Source organism: Lithobates pipiens, unplaced genomic scaffold (assembly GCF_037356315.1).
Source record: "Lithobates pipiens isolate NorthernLeopardFrog02 unplaced genomic scaffold, aLitPip1_a1.2 Scaffold_16, whole genome shotgun sequence".
Taxonomy (NCBI): Eukaryota; Metazoa; Chordata; class Amphibia; order Anura; family Ranidae; genus Lithobates; species Lithobates pipiens.
This window is the reverse complement of record NW_027507748.1, coordinates 221,596,103-221,617,836: the sequence shown is the minus strand read 5'-3', so window position 1 is coordinate 221,617,836 and position 21,734 is coordinate 221,596,103. Positions and strand designations below refer to the sequence as shown.

At 45.3% G+C, this 21,734-nt stretch overlaps 1 protein-coding gene across 1 annotated transcript in view; it reads left to right on the top strand.

Moving 5' to 3' along the window:
- The first annotated feature begins 1,114 nt into the window (after positions 1-1,114).
- Positions 1,115-21,734, top strand: part of GGNBP2 (gametogenetin binding protein 2) — a 49,613-nt gene continuing 28,993 nt past the window's right edge. The window contains exons 1-2 of the mRNA XM_077481082.1: positions 1,115-1,281; positions 14,015-14,095. Coding sequence (XP_077337208.1) covers positions 1,189-1,281; positions 14,015-14,095 — 174 coding nt within the window. The 5' untranslated portion in view covers positions 1,115-1,188. The remainder of the gene's footprint in view (positions 1,282-14,014; positions 14,096-21,734) is intronic.

The following is a 21,734-nucleotide window of genomic DNA, read 5'->3' as shown; positions in this document are numbered from 1 at the left end:
TAAGCTAACCATTTTATTTAATTGACAGGAGCTTTGACTGGTGTTCAGAGACCTTTAGCAAAGCGTGTCCGAAGCCATGTTTTGAAGCAAGTGTAAACTAGCCGTTAATGTTTGTTGAAGCCGAAGCAAGTGTAAATGAGCCCTAACAGCGGTAGGGTGAGGTTCCTGATGAGGAGAAAAAGTGTAGGTTTGCTGCTCTTCTAGGCACCTTTCCGACTGGGTGCTAGATGGCCAGGCTGCATTCTGCCACTTTCCACAGATGCTATCAGTCTGGCAGCTGGGTGGAAAAGCTTTGTTTACATCACTGAAAAACTGAGTACACTAGGGTTGCCACCTCATCCCCTTGAACCCAAATACATATTAATTACACAGGTTCTGTGACTGATTATGGTAATAATTAAGCTCACCCAGTGCCTTATCTGCATTAAATTAGGCTCAGAACCTGTGTAATTCATATTTGTTTGGGTTTAAAGGGATGTGGTGGCAACCCTAGAGTGCACCCAAGTGGGCAGTCTCCCGCCAGGTTTGTTGTTGCAATACAAGTTTATTTTGCACCTGACTGTGGGAATTGTTGCCGCTGCACCATGCTGCACACCACCCACAGGCTGGTGAAATGGCAATAAATAGTATACGGGCTAGATAAACATGCCGTATGATGAAAATGTCAGCTCTTCTTTAATTGACCATAAACACTCAGTATACTATAGACAATACTTGGAAAAAAAGGGCAGACTAAATTAAACCCAGCCATAACTAATGCAAAACACTGCAACAGTTACAACCAATTCAACTGGACTGGAAAACAGCTCAACTAGCAGTATTTGAATACTGGAACTTTCTGTTCGTTTCCACCAGAACTCGTCAAAATAAAGTTTTTGCATTCAAACAGGACGTGTGCAGAGCCCGCAGATTCGCCAAACAGTAAATTCGTTTCATTTTCCCCGTACAGCTTAGTCGCTCTCAATAAACGGCCAACTAACCGACACTTTAAAAATTCCCCCCCGGTAACTGACGTGAGGTGAACTGGAAGTTGTAGCTCGGCTCGCATACGGAAGCGTCGTTGACGTGTCGAATCCGCGGCGGCGGACGGACAGACTAGGGAGGGGTTTGAGGGCGGGGTTGTCCACTCGCTGTTTACGACACTGTAATCTGCTGTGGTTCAGGCAGGATCTGCGAGAAGTGGCAGAGATGGCGAGGCTGGTCGCGGTTTGTAGGGACGGAGAGGAGGAATTCCCCTTCGATACCAGGCAGATTCCCTTGTTTATCGATGACACGTTGACGGTGAGTGAATGACGAGCGGCGTCTGACTGCACACATGAGGGGGGGAAGGCCACACAAGCCAGGGCTCCGAGCAGAGGACAGGTCGTCAGACGAGGAGCGGAGGCCTCGTACTGGCCAACGGCCTTGTGTGCGCCTCAGGCAGGCCTCGTGAGGTTGCAGAGCCCGCGGTGCCATGACTAGGCCTCTGCTTGTCAACTTTCCCCGAGACACAGCTGACATGTATTGTACGGATTGCCCCGGAGAGGCTTCGTATTACTGCTGCCATTTTTATTATTCCTCCATTTTTTTTTTTCTGTAAATACGTGCAGCTGTCTTTTATGTATTAAACCCAATCACCAGAACCCCATTGAAGCGTTACCGTGTTAAAACAAAACTGCTTCTCAATCTTCCTTGCCCCCCCCCCCTATTTAAAAAAAATCTTCAGGATTTATCTATTTTTTTTCAAAGCAGCTGAGAACAGGTTAATGCTGTAATATGCTAGTATGTACTGCATACTAGCACATTATGGCACACTTACCTTTCCAACAAAGGCCCCTCCTCTCAGTGGTGTCACCGCTGCAACCACTTTCAACTTTACACAGTCTTCCTTCCAGGTCTCCGCTCTCCCGCCGTGCACGGTAGTAAGGATGAGCTCCGGCGTATTCGCATTGCTCCACGTGAAGAGTCCGCCAGGATGTCGGTGCTGCACTAATCACAGGCAGGGAGACATTTCCCCAATGTGCGGCTGCAAAGATCAGGCGATGTCTCGCTGCCTGTGATTAGCGCAGTGCTGCGCTGACTTCCTGGCGGGCTCTTCACGTGGAGCATGCGAACATGCCAGGGCTCATCCCTACATGGTAGTCGTGATTGTAGCATGGCGCTTTGCATCGGCGTGCCGCCGGTTCAGTGTGCATTCACCAGTGATTTCACTAAATGCTGTGAAGCCTAAAAACTGTCCTGGCGCACAAAATAAATAATAAAAGTTGGACTTTGATAGCACGTATGTGAGAGAATTTGTATGGTAAAAATTGCATGCTTATTATAAAAAACATTAAAGGCTAAGTTCACCTTTACAGAAAATCTGTAAGACGAACTTACACTGGACCCCCTCTCATCAAAATAACAGACATTTCCACGCTCAACTTACTGGCCAGCCTGCGACCAACCGAATTAACCGGTCGAGCAGTATGCGTCAAAGACAGGGGTCTAGTTGCACACATTTGCAAAGGCAGAGCTCCAGCAAGGCACCCCATTTTCTGTGGACCTAAAATCTAGTTCAGGGATAGGCAACCTTATAGATGTGGAGATCTTTGACTTCTCCCATATTGCCCGCCAGGACGTCGTTGCGCTAATCACAGGCAGTGAAATATTTATTGATCTCTGCAGCCACGTATCGGGACTATGTCTCGCTGCCTGTGATTAGCGCAGTGCCAGCTTTCTGGTGGGGTGTGCAAACACGCCAGAGCTCATCTTTGTCGGGATACAGTGTCTCGTCACACCTGATTTGAAGCTGCAGTAAACCCATCCATAAAACGGTTTCATTTCCTGCACGTGCCGGAGAAATGTAATACTTCCCATTGGTTGTCTTCTCAGCCAAACTGTCACACCATCCAATGGCTGGTGTCATAACTGATCACATGTACAGCACCATGGCAGTTATAGATTAAACAGAGGCAAAGATCACAGCTTCCTTGGCTGAAAACGATGAGGGGGTTTACTTGCACTTTAAAGTGGGAGTCCGCCGGGAGTGTGCGTTTTTTTTTTTTTTTTTAAAGCCAGCAGCTACAAATACTGCAGCTGCTGACTTTTTTTAAAATAGTGACACTTACCTGTCCAGCGCGCCCGCGATGTCGTCACCCGAAGCCGATCGTCTCTCGGGTGCTGTTGCCGCCATCTTGGGTATGGTAATCAGGAAGTGGAGCCTTTCGGCTTAATTTCCCGGTTCCCTACTGCGCGTGTGCGAGTCGCGCTGCGCAATGAGGCTGGACCCGCTGCCTCTGGGATCTGTGTGTTTCCCAGCAGGCAGCGGGGGACCTTCGGAAAGGGGCGTAATCTACGCCCCTTTCCGCAGAGAGCTACCCAGGAAGTGGTTGCAGATACCTGTACTGTACAGGTACCTGCACCCCCCTCCCCCCTGAAAGGTGCCAATTGTGGCGCCGGAGGGGGGGAGGATTCCAATGAGCGGAAGGTCCACTTTAGGGTGGACCTCCGCTTTAAACCTCTAACTACTGTGTTGTAATCAAATTCTTTGCATGGCAATCATGGGTTTAAATCGCGTGGTGAGGAGGTAACCTATCGCCACCTGTCAAACACACCAGGATTGCTTTTTTGAGGCGTAGCAGTGCCTGCTCTACTTGCGAGTGAACTGCTTTCAGAAAGTGCACCAAACCTGCAGGATAGAATAGAAGTCTATGGCTAAATGCAGCAAACCTGAAGGAAAGCTGCAAGTGCACTGCACCCGTGTTGTGGGTAAACTGTAGCTCATCAGTATGAAAGCAGCCCAATACTATTATGCCCAGTGTATTGCTTCACACTGACCTGAGGATCTCTTGTTTCCTGCTGCTGGCACCACTTTGAAGACCGCTACCTGGGATAAGAGGTGGAGTGCAGTTAGTATCCCTCTGCATTGGACAAGAGCCAGCACTACAGAGGAGGCATCAGCTTATTGCCCCCTACTACAGCTCCAACTTCACAAATAGCCTCTCTACATTGTACTCAGTTTGATGCTCTGGAATGGTAGGTCAGCAAGCCCATACTGCGATCTACCAGTTAACTCCGTGATCTAAAGGTTGGTGATCCCCGCTCTAGTTTGTGCATATCCAGCAATGGAAGCACATGCAGGTGGACGGCAGATAAACCAGAAGGGAGACCATCCCTTCTTGAAGGCATTGGGGCACACTGAACACCCAGCCCATAGCACCATGGCTGTAAAAGTGTCAGTGGGTTGCCTGGCCAATTTAACTGCCCTTCACCTGTTCCTCTAAATGCATGTGCTTCCACTGTTGGAGACTCACATAAATTAGAGTTTAGGTCCACAGAAAATGGAGTGCCTTGCTGGGTCTTTGTGGCTTATGCATGTATTTGTAAATGTGTGCAACTAAACCCTTGACTTTGACGCGTACTGCTTGACGGGCCAATTTGGTTGGTCACAGGGTGGTCGGTAAGTTGAGCGTGGAATGTCTGTTATTTTTATGTGTTCTTTCCAATGCTCTTTGCTGCAGTGACCAGTTACAGGTGGGGGCAGTAACCACTCTTTTACACTGGACCCTAAACCCATCCTCCCCTGGCCCTAATGACCTTGAGTGCTGCGGTTTTCCGCTGTGACACATCGTTTAGCCGATTTACTGGTCCATGCATATGAAATTCCTGTGGCTTAATCTTCTGAATGTACCTTTTGAAGGTACGTATAGGAGGCATTTTAATTGGTCGGTGCCATCACATATATGGCACCAACCAATCAGAACCTGTCCTGGCAGCAAGGGGAGAAGAGGAGAGGAAACTGTGGGGATTTCAAAGCCCTGGATCGGTAAATAGGCAATGTGTCACTGCGTGAGATCACGCCACTTGAGGTCAGTGGTACTGAGGGAGCAATATGGGGAAGGGGGTCCAGTGTAAGTTCACCTTACAGATTTTCTGTAAAGGTGAACTTATACTTTAAGAACAAACATATACTAGGGGTGCACCTATATCCATGTCGATGCTAAACTCATGCAAATTTTTCAATGACTAAAACCGATACCTTTTGTGGTGCAATTTGAGCCCTTACAAAATGAATGGGCTCAAATTGCATGTGATTTGAACAAGAATTTGGCGCAATTCCTCTTCAAATCGAATGTGGTTTCCTGCACCACTCCTTTGTGAACCCAGGCTTGTCATAGTGATTTGAGCCTGATTTTGCACAGGAGCGCTGGAGGAAACCTTGTGATTCGGAGAGGAATCTCGCAGCATTCCATTTTCAAATTGCATGCAATTCTTTGCAGTGCGATTTGAGCCCAATCTTTTTGTATGGGCTCGAATCCCACCGCACAGTAATAATTAGTATCAGCAAGTACATGAGCACAAGTATCGGTACTCGCTCCTAAAAACAGATATCGGTGCAGTCCTAACATATACAGTATAGCTAAAATCCATTAATTACATCAACCTGAATAGAAAGGCCTGATATACCCTATAAGAGGATAAGGAAGACAGACACCTTAAATCGGTTCTGTGAATTCACCCAATCATTAATGTAGTACAGGTGTGCTTGTCCATATCCAGAAAGTAGCTAGGCCTTTCCATTCAGATTGATGGCCTTATGGCTTTTAGCTATACTGTATATGTCAGGGATATGCAATTAGCAGACCTCCAGCTGTTGCAGAACTAAAAGTCCCATGAGGCATAGCAAGACTCTGACAGCCACAAGCATGACACCCAGAGACAGAGGCATGATGGGACTTGTAGTTTTACAACAGCTGCAGGTCCGCTAATTGCATATCCCTGGTATGTGTGTTTTTTTTTTTTGTTTTTTTTTAATGCTTATGTAATAACCCCCCCCCCCCCCCCCCCATTCAATGTACAGTAGGCATATTGCTCAAGCACCCAGAAAAGAGACCAGCGCTGACTGCGTGTAACACAGACCCCAACATCCTAGTTTACTGTGCCTTAGTTTATTTTATTTCAGGCACTTGTCTAGCGCTGTCAATTTACGTAGCGCTTTATATTTTCGTTGTACATTAACATCAGTCCCTACCCTCAAAGAGCTTACAATCTAAGGTCCCTAACACACATTCATACTTATACTAGTGCCAATTTTATGCAGAATCCAATTAACCTACCAGCATGTCTTTAGAGTTATAAATTACGTTATTAATTAAGGCAAAGAAGGGTTGGTAAATATCTCCCTGCCCTGCTCTTCATCCAGAAAGCATCCCTGGCAGCAGCCAGTAGGCCAGAGGGGGGAACCTGGCAGATCTACAGGGGATGAGGGAAGGTCATTGGTGTACATAGGAGCCTGGTCACAGCAAGAGGTGGAGAGGAGGGACGGTATGTAGAGTAACTGATCCCCCTCTGTTTTTCCTCCTCCTCCTTTTTTTTTCCTCCAGCCACTGAAAGGCTTCAGGAGGAAAGTGGAGGAGATCTGTTCCTCTATTTGTGCCACTCCTATCCAGTTATAAGTTACAAGACTTGTGGTTGGTAAGTTGTCACCCTGTCGCCTGCACCTCTACTGGAGACTTAAAGTGACAGCTCTGACTTACTTTGTGCAGGCATGGTCCACTGTCACTTTTAGGAAGTCACTGCAGACCAATGATGTGATTGGTGCCATCCTGCATTAAGGCTGGAATGGATGGCACATTGAATTGACTTTGAACTGCTTTATTGCACAACCAAAATCTGCACTTTGGCAATATTTTCCTGGTCATGCCCCTGGTTCTTCCTCCCATCAAGATGGGTCTAGAGGGGAACACTGCGCATTGGATTTTATGGCCAAGCAATAAAGCAGCTCCACACTCGATACTGTGATGATGGGGGACACACTCAACCTACCACCAATCCTAGCTTTAATGCAGGATGGTGCTGATCAAGAAGAATATGATTTCTTGGCAAGGCTTTGCAGGCACAGCAGCTGCCTTGAAGGAGTTGTGAAGTCAGAATTAGTATGCATCGCATACTAGCACATTATGAAATGCTTACCTTGGATCAAAGCTATTGCAGATGTCTCGGTACACAGCTGTGAATGGCGACATGTCTCCTGAAGCTATTTCTGGGTTTGCGGGCTCTGGCGCTGTGATTGACCATAGCAGCAATGACGTCACTCCCACACGTGCTCCAGAGCCACCGGGCACAGCTACTGAAGAAACTGCACGACCGGGCCTTTTCTTTAGTGCGCATGTGCTGATGACTTCGGCACATGCGGATACAGTGAATATCTCCTAAACTGCAAGTTTAGGGGATATTCACGGTAGCTACAGATGAGCCTTATTATAGGCTTACCTGTAGGTAAAAGTGGTGTAACCAGGTTTACAACCACTTTATTGCATTCAAGATGCAAAAACCATCTGTGTACCAGCACCCCCCTTATACTTACCTGAACCCCATCGATGTCCACAAATGTCTCGGCCATCAGACTCTACCTCCTGTTTGAGACCCAGCAGCGGCGCCATTGGCTTTGGCTGACTGACAGCAGCCGATCAGGAGAGAGGGGACATGGCTGGGCCGCAGCTCCATTTCTGAATGGGCACACAGAGCTGTGATTTGTCTCGGGTGCCCCCCATAGCAAGCTGCTTGCTGTTGGGGCACTCGACAGGAGGGAGGGGCCAGGAGAGCCATAGAGGGACTCGAGAAGAGGATCCAGGCTGCTCTGTGCAAATCCATTGCACAGAGAAGGTAAGTATAACATGTTTGTTTTTTTTTATTGAAGAAAAAAAAAAAAGACTTTACAATCACTTTAAAGGTGTGTCATTTGTCTACTCTACAATGTTATCAGTAAACTTCGGATACTGTGGCCCTTTAAATGCACTGCAAATTTTATTGTAAAGGTGAACTAACCTCTTAAAATGATTTTTCCTAAACCATGCTAAACGGTATTTTTAAAAGCACTTTAGTGAATGTCTCATGAAGGTGATAATGCACCACAGTCCTTAGACAACTTCAGAGATATTTAGTCACACGGCAATTCTGTAAAAAAAAAAAAAAAAAAAAAATCTTTGGGGCTATGGAAGACTTGTCAGCAATTTTGAGTTCACCTCTTCACACACTGGCGGTCTTCAGCACTGGAAGAATACCAGGAGTTTTCTATGTGCCCCATCTGCACTGAGCGGCGATGACATGCTGCATTTTATCGCATCTCACAGAAACACTAAATGTTGCCACACTGCTGTGCAGACTCACAAATGTAGTGTCACTTTGTGCACTTCAAATAAAGTTGACTAAAATAAAGGAAAGGAAACTGATGCGCCGGAAGGCACATCGCACTGCTCACTGCAGCCAAAACTGATAGCTGCCCGCACGCTAAATTTTGGAAGTACTTCAATAACAGAAAGCTATGGGGTCTTGCACAGAGAAAATTACAAAGCAGTACCAAATGTAAACCCTACACCCTTTCACTGCGTTTTGGATGTTGCGGTGCATGAGATTTTCAATTACATGGTTGCTTTGTTGTGATCCATGCTACATTACTTTTGAATGGCACCTCCATGCACGAAGGCAATGCACCATAGCGCATTGACCTAAAATTTTCAGAGGAGTGGGTACTGGCTGTCAGTCTGGATAGGATTGTCACATGGTCCAGTCCATAGTGTGTCATTTAGTGGTGGCTGGCATGGTAAATGAGGAGTGGCCTCCCTGACTGTCCTTTTGATTTAAAGTACAGTAAAACATTGGTTTGAGTGTTTTTTTGCAAGACGAGCAAATTTTTACAATAAGTTTTGACTTCATATATAAGTGTAGCAATATGGTTACATTTTAATGAAGTACAACATTTAGCAACTCACATGGTGACAATTAAGAGGCACTTCTAAGTATGTGGGCATTTGGGGTAAAGCTACCCACATAAACAATCCTCTACCACCATGGTCATCTCTTGCGCAATGCACTTCAAACCTCACTTTCAAAGCGCTCTACTGCAGGGTAGTCTTCCTAGTCAAGGATGCAGACTGACAGCGATCAGAGACGGTAGTGCGGAGGGTGGTCTGTGCTTTACCCTGGATCCCTGCATACTTAGATGTGCCTGTTTTAATCATCCACCATGTGAGTTGCTAAATGTAACCATATTTCTACACTTGGAGGCGCCTCTTTTATTCTTGCAATCCAAGGTTTTACTGTATAAGTTCACTATATATTCTATTTTATTAATAATAATAATATTAATAATGCGTCGTGGTAGTTCATTGAGTCTTCCTGTCGACGCTTATCGGCTTGCCCAAACAAGGAAGCAGATACACTGACAGGTCTGCAGGAGACCTGCATGGCATCAGCAATTTGCTGGTGCAATGCTTTTCAAGCTCCTGCAACAAAAAAATGTGCATTTATTCTTTGTCAAAAGGGGAACTTATCCTTTTAATACTGTAAGTTTCATCTTTGGTTTAGGAGTTGCAGGTTCAAAAGGGAAGTATGTGTTTTTGTTCTTTCCAGCGGTTCTCTGAGATGCTGAGACAGGCATCAGTCCAGGCACCTGGCGGATCCAGACTTCGTTGTCAGGATGACGCGGTGCCTGGACTGATTCCTGTGATGTCAGCAGAGGGCGCACTCCAGACCGCTCTCTGCTGAAAACGGGTCACAGGAGTGCAGAACGAATTGCATGCCTGTTACCCATAGAAGAAGCTCAGGCTGGACTTCTCCTTTAAAGGGATTTTGGGGTTTCAGTGTACAGTATTGGGATTCATCATGTGATCATAGTAAGGAGAACCTTCCACTAGAATAATATTGCTATATTTCAGCAATTCTGCAGGGTTGGAATGTCAGACAGGTATGGTAATGCCATAACAGCTGCTCAATCCCCTGCAGTGTGATTTTGTTCTTGGTATACAGTACTGATGGTAAAGACTTTAGCTGACGGGTATACACTTATCTTACATTATATGTGCATTTTCTGTGTTTTCCCGTGCTGTAGTTGTAATCAATGAGCACTTTAGCGTATGTGGATATGTTGAGGGAAAAAAAAGGCAAACTTTGGCCTACATGTGTTGCAGATATATGAATCGGTGCTATTTAAAAGCTGGCACCATTCGTACCCTTGGTAAACTTGTGTTTACTTGAGCAGTATAATTAATTTCAAAACATTTGATCTTCAAGTGTGTGGCCGATTTCAGAGCTCATTTACATGCAAGGTTTTTGCTTTGACATGACTGTGCAACTAGATGACCATGAAAATCCGCAACAAGCCAAGAGAAGTAACTCTGGTAAAGATGCTGGTGAGGAGCTCTTTGCCTTTGATCAGTGCTTATTCAACAAAATGTGGTCTGGCTTTCTTTTCTTTGATACAACCATAGTATTCGGCGACACATGGGCCATTTTTGAATAGCAGTGATCTGTAAATTGTGCAGTGTCAAATTAACAGACATAATATACCTTCTGGATCTGCTGCCTGCCCCACACATGGTCTGATGTGAATTGTAATAAATCATATGACCGACATACCAGAAAGTATGGGCTGTTTGATTACAACTTCCCAATGAGGAGTAGAAAAAGCCAGATTCTTTCCCTTACCATGACAAAAGTAAGGATTTACAAATTGTGATGCATATAACCAAGACTGGTGTGCAGTAGTCCTTTGGAGGGCTTCTCACAAACCAGAATTTGCAGCTAGTAGGGTGGATAAGTCAATGATTTAAAATAAAATCTTTTAGATTTTTAAATCTGTTTTTAATTTTTATTTTTTTTATCGAATTCATTTTAATACTTTTACTTTTTGGAGTAAAAATCTATCTTTTTTTTTTTTTTTTTTCTATTTAATATACAGTAATAATTTAGTTTAGTGAGCATGAAATGGGGCTCATTTATGTAGCATGAGGCTGTATATTCTGCAATATTTACATTTCTTTTTGGTAAACTTAATGAATGCAAGCTGAGATAACATGCACTTCATTGATGATTCATACAATTTCACAGTAACCCTGAGATAAAGACAAAGTTCAGGAATATTCCTTTATTCCATTTTTTCAAATCTATGGACACTACAAACTGCATTTGAATCTGTTCTAATATTGCCGTTTTACTTCATTTTGTTTGTAAAGATTTCAACTACAAGCAAGAATAAGTCCTCACGTTTAACCACTTCCCGTCTGGCCTATAGCAAAATTATGGCCGGGAAGTGGTTCAGTTATCCTGACTGGGCATCATATGATGTGCAGCAGGAGAAGCCACAATCGCGCGCCCGAGGGGACGCGCAGCATGGCGATTGGTGGTGTAGTGTGTCAGTCTGACACACCGCATCACCGATCTCAGTAAAAAGCCTCTAACGGAGGCTCTTTACCACATGATCAGCCGTGTCCAATCACAGCTGTTCATTAAACGGCTCTTCGGTTTACATCGTGATCAGGCGCCAGTAGATCCAATCGGTGGCTTTCCTGACGGGGGTCTATGCTGATTATCAGCGCAGCTCCCCCCGCGGATGCCACCCTAGACCACCAGGGATATGCCAATCGGTGCCCATTAACCACTTTGAGACCGGACCATTTTCCTGGCTTAAGACCAGACCACTTTTTGCGTTTCAGCACTGTCGCTTTAACTGACAATTGCGCAGTCGTGCGACGTGGCTCCCAAACAAAATTGACGTCCTTTTTTCCCACAAATAGCTTTCTTTTGGTGGTATTTGATCACCTCTGCGGTATAACCAAAAAAAGTGGCAATTTTGAAAAAATGCATTATTTTTAGTTTTTGCTACAATAAATATCCCCCAAAAATATATTTTAAAAAAATGTTTTCTTCCTCAGTTTAGGCCTATATGTATTCTTCTACATATTTTTGGTAAAAAAAAAAATCACAATAAGTGATTAATTGGTTTGCGCAAAATTTATAGCGTTTACAACATGGGGGATAGTTTTGTGGCATTTTTATTAAAAAAAAAAAAAAAAATTTATATACGTTTGGGGGGATATTTATTATAGCAAAAAGTAAAAAAGAATGGGTTTTTTATTTATTTATTTTCAGAATTGTCGCTTCTTTCTTGTTTATAGCTCAAAAATAAAAACCGCAGAGGTGATCAAATACCACCAAAAGAAAGCTCTATTTGTGGGGGCAAAAGGACCTATGAGTTTTTTTTTTTTTTTTTTTTCATTTTTGAAGAAATGCACTACAGTCCATCTAACATGATTTCCTATGGGTTATGTTCACATCTGTGTTTTCCACTGGTACATTTTTTGGAAAGGGTGAGGGTGTTTTTTTTTTTTTTTTTCTATGCAACAGGTTGTGTTTTTGGTTCCATAGACTTTGATGGAAACAGGGAAAACGCATCAAAAATGCACACCTTGCAAAAAAATGCAGTGTGTGTGTGTGTGTGTGTCTGCAAGACGAAGACCTAATGAGCTAGTATGCATCGCATACACTTATGAAATACTTACCTTAGAACGATGCCCTGAATCGGCACTGGCACACACCTGACGGGGCTGACATCTTTCCCAGCGTTATTTCTGGGTTTGCTTGCTCTGTCGCTGTGATTGGCTGAAGCTGCAAAGACACCAAAGCATGTGCACAGGAGTCGCCGGTTAAGGCACAGTCCCTGAAGAAACGGCATGAGTTGGCCATTCCTTCAGTACCCGTGTCCTGATGGTGGCAGCAAATATAGTAAATATCTCCTAAACAGGGCAAGTTTAGGAGATATTTACAGTAACTGCTGATGAGCCTTATACTAGGCTTACCTGTGGGTACAATTTAGAGGAAGACTCGCTCTTTAATTTTGACCCACTAATCCAAAGCAAATATGCAGATATAGAATTCTTCACTTTCATACTATTTCCAAGACAGTGTCTTGGAAAGCATTGAAACTAGAAGGTTAAAATGACAGCCAGGCAGCTAGCCGTTTCAGCAGTGTCAAGCCTACCTATCTTTCACGACTGTTTTCCTTTAAATCAGTGTTGGGCTTTTTCAGTAGATGGATCGTGCCTTCATGTTCAGCTGCTGTGTTCTGCCTGCAGTTATCATTAGATGGCAGCCTAATTTTTCTAGTTTTGATTACATTGCCCTTTTTTATTTGTTGCACACCTGTGCTATATATAAGAGGGGGATTTATTAAGACTGGAGCAGCTGTGTATGGCAACCAATCAGATTCTAGATTTCATTCTCAAAGCGGATTTCCACCCAAAATTGGAACTTCCATTCATTTGTTCACCCATACCCCCACCTCCCCCGGTGCCTCATTTGGCACCTTTTGGGGGGGGGGGGCGGATACAGGTGACAGGTACCCTGTCCCCAATTCCGGGCGACCAGACCACAGCACATTACGTCAGCAGCTTGGCTCCCTTCTCCTTCCCCCCACTACCCGGCTAGTAGGAGAGAGCAGCAGTGCCTTGCACATGTGCAGTATAGACCAGTGATGGAAAACTTTGGCACCCAAGATGTTTTGGAACTACATTTCCCATGATGCTCACAAACTCTGCAGTGTAGTTGAGCATCATGGGGAAATGTAGTTCCAAAACATCTGGGGTGCCAAGGTTCGCCATCACTGGTATAGACCCAACGTGAAGCCGTAATGCTTAACTATTGGGTTCCCTTAATGGCAATGGCGGCACCCAGCTGCTGATGAAAACCTCAGTTGCGGTGCTGACATCGCTGGACTCCAGGACAGGTAAGTGTCCTGTTATTAAAAGTCAGCAGCTGCAGAATGTGTAGCTGCTGGCTTTTAATTTTTGCAGTGGTGGGCAGACCCCCACTTTAACTGAAAATTCTGAAACTAGAAGCTGATGGTTTTTTTTTTTTTTTTTCTCACTGTGCACAGCTGCTCTAGATTTTGTCTGCTCCAGTTTCAGCAGATTCATGCTTGTATATCTTGTGCAGAGATGAGTGTTTGGCAATCTAACAAGGAACCCCCTTTTTTTTTTTTTTTTTTTTTTCTGATCCTCTTTGTAACAAAGCCTAGAAGGACCATTAAGTGGAATCCCAATTAAACCAATTTGTTTATGAATTGCATTGCACAATTTACTTTCAGTGAAATATTCTAACAAAAGCTGGGCCGTTTGGATTCATTTCTTGGCATGGGAATGTTAACTACTCCAGACAGAAGCCTTGTTTTACAACTGAGTATATTTATCCCAAGACTTTTGTTTTTTTTTTCCCCCAGATGGTGATGGAGTTCTCCGACAATATGCTGCAACTTGATAAACAACAGAGTGACACCTTGCAGCTTAAGCAGTTTGTCCAGGTATGGAAAATATTTAAACTTTCAAGGCTGGGGACCAAAGTGGGTCTTTTGCTTCATCCTTGGTTGTAAACCTCAGACATGAAATCTAAACAAAGCATATCCCAATTATAGTGTCTTGTCTCAATCCACAGCACTAAGTGCCATTTCTGTCCGCAGTCTCGTTCCTCTACTATAAGCGTGAGCTACTTCTGGCAGATTGACAGCCTCAACTCTATTGTGTGAAGGGGGGGGGGGGGGCTGCTGTCCCTTTCTTCCAATCCAGCTCTGTTTTCATTACTGATGTAACTTTAGCTCTCCACCTTCTGCTTTTCAGAGCTGAGATATACTGTGTAAATGCTACATTTTGAATGGATGTAGGTGAGACAACTGTAGATAAACAGGAACAACTTTTGTAGGAGGGTTTTTCATCTCTGGTTATTTCCTGAGGGCAGTCATGTCACTGGGTATAAGTGCGGGTTTACATCCACTTTAGGTGCTGAATTTGTATGTGTTCTATAACCTTGAAGGCTCTATGCACACAAGTGTGTGTGTGTGTGTGTGTGTTTTTTATTTATTTTATTTTTTTATTTTTTTTAAAGCTCCTAGAAGCTGTTAGGGCCAGTTCACACTGCGGGCGATGCGAGGCGACACGACTTGCCTCGCCGCGATCTGACAAGTCGCCCCCGTTCTGTACAATGGAACCGTTCTGAGAGGAGCGACTCGAGTCGCTCCGACTCAGAAAAAAGGTTCCTGTACTACTTTCGGGCGACCTCGGGACGACTTGCATTGACTTCTATGCAAATGACTTCTGTAAGTTGCCGCTGAGGTCGCGGCGAGGCAAGTCGGTGTCGCCTCGCATCGCCCGCAGTGTGAACCGGCCCTTAGCATTTTTTTTCTGCTTCTAGAAGCAAAATATTATTCTGTGTCCATGCAAACTACATTAGGCCGTTAGTTTGAGCTTCAGCATCTAGGAACAGAATTTTTATTTTTTTTGTAGCAGAACAAAATGTACGGAGTTCCTAAATGCTCGTAAACACTACTAAACAGATTATTTTTTTTTTTTTTCTTCATATACAGTTTTCCAGCTTTCTAGCTTTTTTTTTTTTTTTAGTTTTTTCTATAAGAAAACTCTAGTGTGCATGGAGCTGAAATGTTTAATGTAAATCTGTTACAACGTTAAACCTGGCTCAGACTTCTCATAGATGCTGCTTTTCTCTGAAATAAGGCTGTATCAGCATACTTTGGTAGTAGAATTCTTTTCATGGACACTAAACCATGTCGGCAATGCTAACCAGATCTAGTTGTATTTTTAGAGAAATACAGTTTCTATTTGAGACTTCGGACACAAATGTTTAGCTTCTTGTAGGGCTGCAACTAACGATTATTTTCATAATCGATTAGTTGGCCGATTTGTTTTGATCGGTTAATAACCTAAAAAAAAAAAAAAAGTTTGCATTTTTACATTTTTTTTTTTTTTTTTTGGCCAATTTTTTTGTTGGGCAGATTAAAAAACACATATTGCCGCAAAAACGCATTATTACATGCTTTTCTGCAGCTTCTCCATTGAAGTATATTGAACCAAAAAAACAAAATGGCACAGTTTTGCGTTTAAAAACAAAAAGTATTTTCCAAGTACGCAGCAGCTGAAAAAATCATGGATGTGAACGTGTCCCATGGTAAACCATGTAAATGAACTGTAGTGTGTTTCTGCAAAAAGCACCAAAAAACAGGTGTGACCCAGGCCTGAGATGTTTAGTAACATAATGGGGTTAAAAAAACAAAAATTGGTACAAAAAGAGCAAATAATCGCTACTGTAAGGGGTTAATTTTTTACTATGGGACAGTGAAAGTAATATTTACAGCAGCGATTTTGCTTTTTTTGTACTATAAAGGGCTAATTTTAGTTTTTTGTTAATCCCATTATGTTAGTGGCCGATTATTCGATTATGAAAATAGTAATCGATTAATTTCATAATCGATTAGTTGTTTCAGCCCTAGCTTCTTGGCAGTTTCACTAAGTGTTACTTTTATACAAAAATAAACCCTATACATCCTCCCTGATTCCAGCTCTACATACCTCCAGCGATGCTAAATTGTAAGTGCCCATGCAGCCAGTCAAGGGCTTAGTCTGCATTTGTGCAGTAAATTGCTCGAATTTGGTCCTGGAAGCACTGCACAGAAAAGGGGGAGACGTGTGGATATTTCACTTCCCCAGACAGCTGTACTGACTGCGTGGTCACTGGTGGCTCAGCATGATTGGATGTAAGCATAGCAGGTACCAGGGTGAATGGTGTTCACCTTTTACAGAAAAAAATGAAAAGGTAAACTAACACTTTAACCCGCCCTGTCGGTATTCCCGAGTCTGGCTCGGGGTGAAAATTTTGTACCATTAGCAGTAACTCTGAGCCAGACTCGGGACCGCATCGCTAAATCCAGGGAGAGCTTACTTACCTTCTCCCCTGGATCCTGCAATGTCCCCCACCCCCCGCGCGCTGTACGAGTGAGCCGTCCTCTGCTCGATCTATCACGGTGCCTGGCTCCGTCCCCTGCGAGCGTTGCGACGCACGGGGACGGAGAATGGCTCCAAATTCAAAAAGTGAAACACATTACATACAGTATAATGTAATGTAAATTAGTACATTCTGTACACACGGTCGGAGATTTCCACAACCAAATCCGTCGGATCTCGTCCGAAACTGTTGCATACACACGGTCGGACAAAGTTGGCGAAAAATCCGATCTTTCTCAAATCGCCTTTCAGGACAACCCCGGAGAGTGTAGCTCCACCTTGCAATCAGGAAACACATGCCCACTTTAAAAACACCTCCTCCTCCTCCATGGCTTCAGTTATTGTGTTTCCTCCTTGGAGGAAGCATGTGCCTGAACCAGGGAGAGCTACACTCTCTGCAGGGGAGTAAGGCTTACCTTTTGTTGCAGGTTGTTTCTCTTTGACCCCCAGCAGCATCTCCACGGGGAGAGGACTCCTGGAGCTCCTGGTCCCGCCATCTCACGGGAGTAAGGACCCTCGGAGTGCCGGCGTCGGGTGCCCGGTGTCCGCTTGTTAGCGCAGGGAGGGCTCTGTTGCTGGCGGAGGCCGCTGCAGGTCAGCGGCATGGCTCCGTTTTCGGCGCCGGGTCCCGGGCGGCGACGGCGTCGTTCACGGTGACGCGCGGGCGCTCTGAGGGGGCGTGGCGCCGTGGTTCAGCGCCTGGAACGCAGGGGTCATGGGGCGGGTCAGGTGACCGTGTGCTTCCGCTTCCGGCCGGCCTTGATGACGCGGCGGCCGGGAAAATTTAAAATGAGAGCTGTTTGTAAAATAGCTGCCTCACTCAAACGATGGAAGAGTGCAAGCCAGCTATGGCGGAGACAGGCGCCCCCAGCACCGGTCCAGCCCAGGTACGTAAGGTGCACTGGCACCCTCTGCTTTACTGTGGGTATGTCTTTGTTTGTTCCCCCCTCTTGGGGGCCTGTCGCTGCAGGTCAGAGGTGGACTTCGCTCTGACCTTTTGCAGCCTAGTTCTGGGGTCTCACTAGTAGGTCTGTTTGGTGGTGGGTCTCTGCACTGGCTTGGTGTTAAGCAACTGGTTGTTGAGAGCTTTTAGTGAATTAAACCTGTATGTCGTTTCAGGAAAAATCACTAGGAAAAGCTAGACCAGGTCAGAGAAAATGTCCTTCCTGCAAAACCCCCCTCAGAGATTCATGGCAGAAGGCAATGTGCAGAAATTGTATCAGAGAATTGGTGGAAGAGGAAACATCTCAACAATATAAGGATTTGTTTTCTTCGGTTAAAGAGCTGACAAACTCTTTGAGTTCAGTCAAGTCCATCCTGATACAAAACCCTCCCGCACAGACCGAGCCTCAGAACTTACCGCCCAGCCCCAGGGCGTCGTCATCCAGACAGGTGGAAACTGAAGAGTCTGGAGACGAAGGGGGTAGTACTCTCATCTCCTTCAGGGATTCTGAGGAGGAGGAGGAAGAGGAAGAAGATAGCAGGGGCTCCAAATTCAAGCTATCACTAGAGGAAGTAGATGATATTTTAAAAGCAATCTACACTACTCTAGAAATTCAGGAAGAAAGAGTACAACTGTCAGTTCATGACAAAATGTACCAGGGGTTGGACGAAACAAAACGGCGAGTTTTTCCTGTCCACAGGGTCCTCTCAGACTCAGTGAGAAAGGAGTGGAAGGACCCAGAAAAAGCCCCTTTCTTCTCTAAAGCTCTCAAAAGAAGGTTTCCCTTCGAAGATAAGGACTCAGAGGTTTGGAACAAGAAACCCAGAGTCGATGCAGCTTTCTCGCAGGTATCCAGACGAACGGATCTAGCCTGTGAAGATATGGGGATCCTTAAAGACCCAATGGACAAAAAAGCTGACTCCATCCTTAAAAAAGCTTGGGATGCTGCGTCAGTCAGTCTAAAACCAGCAATGGCAGCTACGGTGGTGGCCAGGAATCTGGAATGTTGGGTAGAGAAGCTGAAGAGCCATATTGAGGCGGGGACACCCCGCAAGGATCTCTTAGAGTCCTTTCCACTGATCCTGAATGCAGTCAAATACATGGCGGATGCATCAGCAGAATCAGTTAAACTGGCCGCTAGGTCTTCGGCTCTTGTAAATTCAGCCAGGAGAGCAGTTTGGCTGAAAACATGGTCTGGGGACACTGCCTCTAAGGTCAAGCTGTGTGGTCTTCCCTTTTCGGGTGACTTGCTCTTTGGTCCTGATTTAGAGTCTGTGCTGGATAGAACAGCCGATAAAAAGAAGGCTTTTCCAGTTAAGAAAAAGCAGATGGCTAAAAAGAATTTTCGTGCTTTTCAGCAGTCCCATAAAAAAGACCAGGAGCACAAGAGCAGATGGGGTTCACAGAAGGGCAAAGGCAGGGGTGGAGTCCTCTTTAGATCTCCCCCAGAGCAGTCCCCTAAGAACAAGTGACAATATCTCCCCAGTGGGGGGGAGACTGTCAGCTTTTCGCGAACAATGGGACAGGCTGTCTCCAAATCTGTTCGTGAAGAGCGTTGTCGATCAGGGGTACAGGTTGGAGTTTTCAGAACTACCCCCGAGCAGGTTTTATGTGACAACATTGCCAAGGGATCAGGAGAAGGCCTCTGCAATGAAGCTGTTGTTACAGGAGCTGATACAGCAAGAGGTTCTGATTCAAGTCCCAGTAAGCCAGCAGGGCGGGGGTTTTTATTCACATATTTTTCTGGTGAAAAAACCCTCAGGGAAGTACCGTCTAATCCTGAATCTGAAATTCCTGAACAGGTTCATTCGGTACAAACATTTCAGGATGGATACAATTTTCTCCATCACAAAGCTGTTGACCCCAGAATGCTTCATGGCATCCCTGGACCTAAGGGATGCCTACCTTCATATACCAATTCATCAGGCATCGCAGCAGTTCCTGCGCCTGGCATTGAAGGTAGGGAGTTCGGTATGGCACCTCCAATTCAGGGCTCTGCCGTTCGGACTCTCGTCCTCTCCCAGGGTCTTTACGAAGATTATGGCAGAGGCTTTGGAACCCCTGAAATTGAAGGGGATTCCAGTCGTTCCTTATCTGGACGACCTTTTGTTTTTTGCAGACTCCAGGGAGCAGGTCCTAGTCAATCTCCAGAGGGCCCAGTCTCACCTCGAGGGCCTGGGATGGCTTCTAAACCTAGAGAAGTCAATCCTGACCCCCTCACAGGAAATGAAATTTCTGGGGTATACATTAAATTCGATTCTCCAGAAAGTTTTCCTGCCGTTGGAAAAACAGGAAAAGTTACAGCTAGCTGTACAGCGGATACAGAGCAACCAGACAGTCTCAGTCAGGATGGCTATGGCAGTTCTGGGCCTGCTTACGGCAGCAATCCCGGCTGTTCAGTGGGCCAGGTTCCATTCCAGACCCCTTCAGAGGGAGGTTCTGTCAAGCTGGTCCCATCAGGATCCTTTGGAAAAACAGCTAAAAATTTCGTCAAAGACGAAAAGGGCTCTTTGGTGGTGGAGAGACCAGGCAAACCTCTCAAGGGGCCTGGTGTGGACCTTTCCTGTGGACAAGCGCCTTACTACAGACGCAAGTGCCTGGGGCTGGGGAGCCCATCTGGATGGTCAGACATCTCAGGGGGTCTGGTCCAAACAGGAAGCTCAAAGATCATCCAACTGGAGGGAGTTGAAGGCGGTCTTTCTGGGTTTAGTGGCATTTCAGCAGAGTTTGAGAGGCCACCATGTTCAGGTGTTGTCAGACAACACAACAGCGGTTACCTACATTATGAAGCAAGGGGGAACCAGAAGCAGGAGCTTGATGGAGCTGGCCAATCTGTTGTTAGCCTGGGCAGAACAGAACACAGCCTCACTATCGGCAGTGCATCTGAAGGGCTCTCAGAATTTGTTTGCGGACCTCCTAAGCAGGCGCAAATTGCTAGAGGCAGAATGGAGTCTGAATCAGGAAGTGTTCCTGATGATCTCCGAGGCCTGGGGGGTTCCTCAGGTAGACCTTTTTGCCAGCCAGCAGAACTCAAAGGTGGACAGATTCTTTTCTCTTCACCGAGGAGATGCAGCAATAGGGTTGGATGCATTCGCTCACCCCTGGCATTACCAGCTGTGCTATGCCTTTCCCCCCTTTCCTCTAATTCCACTAGTACTGAGGAAATTCAGGGAAGAAAGGACAGACTTAATACTAGTCACTCCTTTTTGGCCAAAAAGACCCTGGTTCGCGGGTCTTCGAAACCTAGCCTCGAAGCCCCCATGGAGGTTACCACTCAGAAAAGATCTGTTATCCCAGGGGACAGTAAGTCATCCAGAAGTGGAACTCCTGCAGCTAACCGCCTGGTTTCTGAGGAGGACCTGTTAAAGGCTAAAGGTCTCTCAGATAAAGTAGTAAAGACCCTGCTGTCCAGTAGGAAGGCAGTTACACAGGCAATTTACATGAAGGTCTGGAAAAAGTTCAACTCCTGGTGCAGTTCTAGAGAACTCAAGGTCAAGAGCACGGTGTCAGTCTTGGAGTTTCTCCATGAAGGAATGGAGAAGGGTCTCGCAGCCAGTACCCTGAAGACTCAGGTGGCTGCCTTATCAGTTTTCTTTGAAAAGACTTTATCTAAAGAAACTTTAATTTCTAGATTTTTTAGGGCTCTTGCTCGAAATAGACCAGTAGCCCTTAAAGACTTTCCCAGTTGGGATTTGTCTACAGTTTTACAGGGTCTCTCGGGAGCACCGTTTGAACCCTTACAGGAAGCTTCTTTGCAGAAGGTGGTTTTAAAAACAATCTTTTTGGTGGCCATCACCTCGGCCAGGAGAGTCAGCGAGCTCCAAGCTCTAGCTATTACAGAACCCTTCCTTAGAATTTATCAGGACAGGGTGGTACTGAGGACGGATCCAGCATTCCTACCGAAAGTATCCTCAACTTTCCATCGATCACAGGAAATAGTGTTACCTACATTCTCTGCAAGCCCAGCAAATGCAGGAGAGGAAGTTTTTCACACATTGGATGTGAGAAGATGTCTTTTACAGTTTCTGAAAGTTACTAAAGAATTTAGAAAATCAAACGCCCTCTTTGTGATATTTTCTGGATCACGCAAGGGGGAGAAAGCTTCTAAAAGTACGCTGGGTAGGTGGCTTAAGTTGGCTATAACAGAAGCCTATGAAGCAAAAGGAGAAATACCTCCCTCAGGTATTGCTGCCCACTCTACTAGATCC